General features: G+C 39.6%; 1 protein-coding gene across 1 annotated transcript; it reads right to left on the bottom strand.

The window, feature by feature from the left end:
• Positions 1 to 594: 594 nt before the first annotated feature.
• Positions 595 to 5,294, bottom strand: LOC130384693 (cytochrome c oxidase subunit 7C, mitochondrial). The gene is made up of 3 exons (XM_056593008.1): positions 5,131 to 5,294; positions 1,096 to 1,243; positions 595 to 706 (listed from the first exon to the last, which is right to left on the bottom strand). The coding sequence occupies exons 1-2, from the start codon at positions 5,203 to 5,205 to the stop codon at positions 1,127 to 1,129; spliced, it is 192 nt and encodes a 63-aa protein (XP_056448983.1). The 5' UTR covers positions 5,206 to 5,294; the 3' UTR covers positions 595 to 706; positions 1,096 to 1,126.
• Between the last annotated feature and the right edge of the window lie 2,167 nt (positions 5,295 to 7,461).

The following is a 7,461-nucleotide window of genomic DNA, read 5'->3' as shown; positions in this document are numbered from 1 at the left end:
TTCATGCCATCGGCCAACCAAACATCAGTTTACAGTAAAGTCAACTCCTCTTCCAACACCAAATATAATCCCAATAAGCATAATATGAATGTAAAAATGTCCAACGTAGAAGCATATTGTTTCTCTAATGTAAGCGGCTGGAACTACCCACCCACATATTTAGTCTTTGTCCTTGGATAATTATAGCCAACAGCACAGGGTTAATTGAACTGAAATAGGTGGTGCATCGAGTTCAACCGAAGCACAGCGCTGCAGAATGGGGATATAATATCCATCTAGAAGGAATGACTAGATTGTTAACGGCGACATGCATTTATCCACTTTCCCATTTCCAGGGCTGCAGGTAATAGGCAAGGCCTTTGCACTGGCAATTAGACAGATGAACATTTTGAACATAGTTTTAATGCACGCCTTTAAACCATTAGACAGAAAGTTGACCTTGAAAATAAAACATGAAACAGATTATGATATATGTAAAACCATTATTTCCCCTCTAAAGGATAATGGGGAAGAAAATACCCCCAAAAATCTTCAAGGACTTCAAAGTGGGATGATTTGCCAGAGGTGATTGACCAGCTTAATAGGCTAAAGAAAATACACAAAATCAGATTGATTTCAGATAACTTTATTTACAAAGACAGTTAGGGAACTCCCATTCTTTGAAACGAATAGAACTCTGGTGGACACACGTGTACCATCTGTAGCCCTGAAAAAAAAAAAAAAAAAGACCAGTTGCATGAGGACTGAAGACGTGCATTACGAAGACAGAAAATAAATGCATAATGTGACAACGGCCTCAGACCTGCAGGTTCGTTCTGATAGAGATATATATACATTAACGTATGCAATAAACTGTCAGAGCATTTTCTCATTTGCCCAGCTTATCTTAACATTCATCCAATATGGACCCATATGACATCGCTGCTGTCAAGCCCAGAAACACAGGTAATGCATTCAGAGGGGATCCGTTGAGGAAAAGATAGTGTGAAAGATAATGCCAGAGACAATTATCGAAGCAATCATTCAAGAATTTAATTTCGCCACCCAAATAGAAAAGTGTCAAATGGGCCGGATGTGGAATGTAAATCGACTGACCTTGGCTCCAGCGAAGCAACATCGCATCACTTCACTTCTTGAGGATCTGGTGTCTGACGACGATGAAGGGGAAGGCAAAGCCGCTTCCGAAGAACAACACCATTCCTGCGAGCAGGCGCCATTTGTTTTCCACAGAGAATGGCAGGTTCTGAAAGAAAACAATACATCAGGAACATGTCTTGCTTAAAGCCTTAATTTTGGGTGCAGATATTACATAAGTAAATGCAACTGCTCAAAAAAGGACACATAGGTTTTTAGTTTATGGATTGCTCCTGCTCTGTTAATCGCTACTGGTAGTATTGGGTACCAGGTAACATCATTCTAACATTCAGGGTCGGAATAGCTCAAACAAGAGTGTTGTGCCACTTTGCCTTGAACGATGACATGTGATGCTTTGTGGAAATCTGTAAGAACCATCGGTATATGTATTTTATATTCATATAACGCTTAGCTGTCCAGAACCGTGTTGTGTAGTTAAAGAGCGCCTATTATGCTTTTAGTGTCAAATAATGACGTAAGCATTCAGACGTATTCCCTGCTGACCGGCTGTGCAGAGCGCTAAACTCTAGGGACGCCGGTCGTGAAAAAAACGGATTTTCCATGTATGGTAATTAGGGGTTAAATCGATTCTTCGATGCATCGCGATTCCCGCTAGAACGATTGTCTCGATGCCGATAAATTAATCAGATTTTTTTTTGTTTCTTTTGCTTGCTGCAACATTCTGTTCGCCAGAATGTTAAATTCAATAATTTTAAAATTATTGAATTTATCTTCAGTGTGTATTGGCCAATCTGATTTGTCTTGACACGATTGCGATTCAGCCTACGCATAGCATGCGCGCAAACTCACAGCCAGACACAAGAACTCCTAATTCAAGAGCAGCTTTTTCTTTAATGACATAGAAAAGAAAGATTAGAAATAAAATAAAACTGAAACCTATTTTTTGCATCCTTCCATATTGTGTTATAATGCAAGCTGCATTGATTATTGCATTGTTCATAGAAAGTCATATTTGTGACAAAAGCTTTCTCGCTTATAAAGTATTAGATAAGTTAATACATCTGTTGTCTTCAATGATCATCACAAAAGCAGGAAGTGATTAGCAAACTCTGAGTAGCAAACCCAGATGTATATATTTTTGAAAATGACGCATGGAAATGTACACAAAGAAATTGTTGCATCAAGATGCATCGATAATTGCTTCAGTATCGAATCGTTGACCTCATAATCGGAATCGAATCGTGAGTTGCCAAGAGATTCCCGCCCCTAATGGTAATTAGGTATGCACCGAAATGAAAATTCTTGGCCGTAACCGAAAATGAGGAAACCAAGGCCGAAAACCGAAAGAAATTATTATGGCAATTATTAGTACCATTTAGGGTTGCCGCGATATACGGTATTAACAGTGTTACCGGGGCCAACACCGGGAGTGATTTTGCCACCCGGCAACAGTTGTTTTTTGTTTTTTCCAGTAATAAAAAAAAAAAATCGCAGTCATCTTTAGGCCTATTTGATAAAAGAAAAAAGTTTGGCAGTTTGTCTTTGCACTGTTTTGTTTTTGATGTGTTTTTTCATAACAAAAAAATATATACAAACCTAATAGATAGGCCTACCTAATAAAGCATTAACACACAAGACCATTAACCATAGCAATGCCGGTAAACAAACCCCCGCGAAGCCCAATCCATACAAGAGCTGCCCCCGGCGCCTACGGCCATCCCGGAGCTGCGCACAGTGAGCTTTTGGGCCGTGGATATTATACCTAAAATTATTTATAACTATTATATAAGAAAGTTATAAGATGCTGTCACCGAAATAGGCGCGCTCCAGACGCTGTCACCGGACGTGTGAGAGGAGAGTTGACGGAGAAGATGGCGGTTGACATAGTTTCAAAGTTTATACCGGTGTTGACACGAGTGTATTACTGAAAATGTCCACACCGCGCCAACCCTAGTACCATTGCATTTATGACTATGACTGTACTAACTTAAAATCAAGGCATTGCAATTTTTGCAAATCGCTTTACGTGGGTCTTTCTCAGAAACATTGAAAAACGTCCACACCGCCATATTGGCACTTATCCAGACAAGCGTTTGCTGGCCGCGCTTTTTGTTTGCGTCATCACAAATTTATTTTGCGGCCGTGTTGTTTCGATGATAAAGTATTTCGACCGAAAAACCGAAAATGCGCTTTTGGGCCATTTTGGGCCGAAAATTTGGTAATGGTAAATGCTGCAACATGCTCTTCCGGAAGGTACCCAATCACAATGGAGTGGGGTTGGCAGGAAGGGGGCAGAGAAGGACGAAGCAGAGTGTTGACAGAAAATGCTGAAAGCGCCCAGATGAGATGAAGAGTTTCCTGAAAATCTACATCGTTTTATGTGCTGTGATTCGTGTCAGGTTGCTCTATAGGAGTCAATAATAAGAAATTAAGACAAGAAAAGTAGTATAATAGGAGATCTTTAAGGATAACTGAACTAGTTCAGTGGGCTTTAGTCCAGTAGGACCGTTTGTCCTGTGATGTTATCACTAAATATTGTTCAACCACGTGGACCTTTTCTAACAAACTCTTCTATTCTTGAACCTGCTTTGTAAAAAGTACAGCTTGAGCTGAATTTAGTAGAGGATTATTTAATGTACAGGTAGACAATGGAATCAAAGCCGAAACAAAGCATTGGTGAGTTAAGCTGAATTCACAGTTCTGCGTAACCCATGATTGGAAAGAACTGGGACTCAGTGACACAATGCAGATCTTAGCAAAGCTGACTGGTTTATACTTTAATATCATGTTAACATCTACACAAGGAGGCAATGGAGCAGTTCTGACCTAAAAAGTACATAAATTGAAGAGCAAATACGGAAACTGAATCACAAGGCGGAGTCTGCTTCATTGAATATAGGTTGTAAAATCTGATTATGTGTTTTGATTATGCCAGGTGGTTTAATTTATTCACTTGTCCGGCTGTTAACAAAAACTAAACACTACGCATGCTCCCTGGTCTATAGCGATTATTTGACTTGTTCCTCTGCAGAGAAGGGCAACGCATTGCTATGCGTAGGTCAACGCTTGGCAATCGGGCTTGTACAGTCTGACTAGCAACGTGAATCTTTGTGGATCTTAATATACGTTCAGCATGTAGCGGTGTTATATGGCTTTAAGGGGACAAAGACCTGCTTGGCCTAACTGGTCATGGTTTGTTATTTGGTGGCACTGCATGCACTACAATTTTTAAGCTGCTCTATTAGATGTTTAATATTGAAGGAAAAATTGAACCACATGGGATTTTAGTTTGTTTCATTGGGATATATATTATATTACTAAAGCTTGAACAACAGATTGCGCTCTGTAGTGTGCGCTCTGTAGTGTGCATTCTATCCACTTCAAATATGAAAACAATCTCATGCATACACCATGTATCAATGTATTGTATTACTGCTGCTGGCACATACTACAAATACATGTCCTTAGATGCTAAACAGGTACCAGTGTTAAACGTGTTTCCTCCAATATAAATTGTACGATACTTTTACATTGGATAAGCAAGCATAGATATGGCCTAGTAGTGATGTCATAACAGTGTGACCTTAGGACATTCACCTGAAGATACTTCCTTCAGAGCAAGTGATAATAAATCATCAGTTAATTGAATGTGTAACCTTAAAACTAAACTTAAGCACCGTTTAAGTATAATAATCGAAATTATTAGAACTGTAGCTTCATACATGAACCAGGTTTTGGTGAGAGTGCCTTACCGGGTTAGCTTATGCTAACGATGCAAGCCTACTACCCACTATAGTATGCAAAGAAACGGCAGTGATTGGTAGGTTTCTTTATCATACACGTACATAATGTACTATGACCTTACGAAGGGTGTTAAGGGAACCAGAGTAATGTTAATATATCGCTGGTATGAGAAAATGATCAAGAAGCATGTCGCGGAAATGACCTCCAAGCGGGCGCATGCTAACAACAAGGCCCGGTCACCCTGCGAGTTTCATTAAAAGCGTTCAAATACTCGTTTATAAAGTATATTACCTTTCCTGGTCCCTCGCCATAGTGCGAAGAACGCACCGCCGATGTGGTGAAGCGACGTACAGCCTGTCCCAACATGATCTTGTATAAATTGTTTGCCGTCGGTTTCGGATGTGTTCTGCTTGCGACCTTCTTTCTGCTAGTGTGAGACCGGCGGCGCACAGGATCCTGTTAATCAGGCCTGAAGGACTCCGGGAAATGTAGTTCTTATATTGTAGTCAACAGCCGAGCAGTTCAATTGTTTATTTTAATCGAATTTTAAATTTTAAATATAGAGGCTTCACTACTGTTAAAACAGAAAGATGGACCGACCCTATTTAATAATGAAGTTAAATCTTATAGATGCTTTATTTATTTGTAAGTTTTTGTTGATTATGGGATGAACAGTGTTTGGCATAGGTTGAACCATTCATTTTACAGTGGGGTAAGTTAATACAACTTAGGCATACCCTCATTTTTAGATGGATTGACAATACCACAGCCGAGGGATTTAGTTAAATTTATTTTTTGGTAAAAAAAAACACATATATCCTCCTAATGACTACATGGCACTGCTGACCTCAGGAAAACAGAATGATGTCGCTTCTAGTCCATTCCCTCCAGGGGGTCAGGCAGGGGTCAGCTGCTCTCGAGAGGCCATAAGACGTGTTAAGTAGCCTGGTTCTTCGGCTGGCTTTTAATGATACTTTTTGTTGTATGACCATGTTTATCCATCTTTTTTTACAGGTCAGAATAAAGTATATCCACTGAAAGCATAAGGTACACAATTCAGCAAAGGACATAGCAATTATTTACTTGACTTTGTGAAATAAACGCCACATTTTTGAAAAAGAACCTCTCTGACAGGCATCTAGCACTCTATTGGGATCCCTGAATTAGGTATATTGATACATCTATACATTTATTTATTTTACAAAATGTCTTAACACTATTATGAAACAGGGTTGGATACATCCACATTGATGTTGCAAGTCTGTGAGTCGTAATTTGCGGGCAAAAAAAATAGGAGCATCAGTGACAAGCTGGTTCTGCAGCCCTTGAGACTTCCTTGGACTGGTTCGGTAGAAAGCACACTGGTCACACTGGTGCAAGGTGTTATTCACCCGTCCTAGGACTCTGCCGCTGCACAGTACTGCCAAGCTCTCATATGTGCCGAATGACTCCAGCACTCTACTGCCCTCCTGTTTGCAGAGAGGCACACAGTCATGCAGGTAAGCCCAGCATGGTGTCTCAGATGATGTACCACCTCAATGGCAGGCAGAAGTATATCAGTCTGCGGGACACCCTGTCAGAGAGTGATCCAACACAGACGCACCCCAGGACACTCCAGCTTCAGTCACTAATTATCTGCACCTCCTCAATCCCTTCTGCTTCCACTGTGCCGACCCCCGAAGTCCTCTGATCCGACAGGGAGTGAGGAGGCCAAGGAGGAGGACAGTTGGTATACTGAAATTATGAAAAAAGAATGCTACCGAGATACAGCTGAATTCATATCATCCATTAGTAGGTCATTCTTTTCAAAGCATTAAATTAGTTTTTATTAGTTTTTCTTTTTCTTTACAAAATGTGTATTTGGTGCATGTTTTTTTTAATAATTTATAAAATAATCTATAACATATTGCTTCTTTAAATTGGGGGGTTACAGCATTACCCTCACAGATTAAATTTTTTTAACAGGTTTAAAATTGGTTTAATGGCCCAGTCGTTCCAGATACATATGTGTGTTGATAAACAGTTTTAGTCAGTCAAACCTAAATGTCTTTGACCTTCAAATGGATATTTACTCAATTAGCTTCAGCCCAGGCATGCCCTATATCTGATTTGCATTCGACGGTGGTGCATTTAATTTAGAAAAACCTTACCCTTTTAAGTGGTAAAATAACCAATTAGCCGCCTACCATTCCTTTTAAGGGAAAGCTTTGGAATAATTTGCTATGACATTTCTAGCGATTGATATGGGGCCAAATAAACAGTAGGCCTACACTTGAAACTTGGTTGCAAATATGAATCCTAATCATTTTTGCCAAATTTGAACAAAGATGAGATTTGTTAGTTCACAGAATTGGTTCAAAATAAATGAAATTCTTATGTTGAAATATGTTTTAAAATATTTATATCTAAGAAATTCTCGAATAGCAAACCTAAATAAAAAATTGTGCAAAAACAACGGAATCATAAAGTTTTTTTTGTATTTCATCCAAATCGGTTACATTTAATCATCTACTGTGGGGCAAGGAAAGGTTTGTATATATTGTACAGACGGCCACAACAAGCTACTTAGTAGCTCATTCCATCATGAACGGCCACATCCATCAAAGCAGGGTCACCCCCTGG

Source organism: Gadus chalcogrammus, chromosome 6, assembly GCF_026213295.1.
Source record: "Gadus chalcogrammus isolate NIFS_2021 chromosome 6, NIFS_Gcha_1.0, whole genome shotgun sequence".
Classification (NCBI taxonomy): domain Eukaryota; kingdom Metazoa; phylum Chordata; class Actinopteri; order Gadiformes; family Gadidae; genus Gadus; species Gadus chalcogrammus.
The sequence above is the reverse complement of the archived record's forward strand: the minus strand, read 5'-3'. Positions and strand labels throughout refer to the sequence as shown.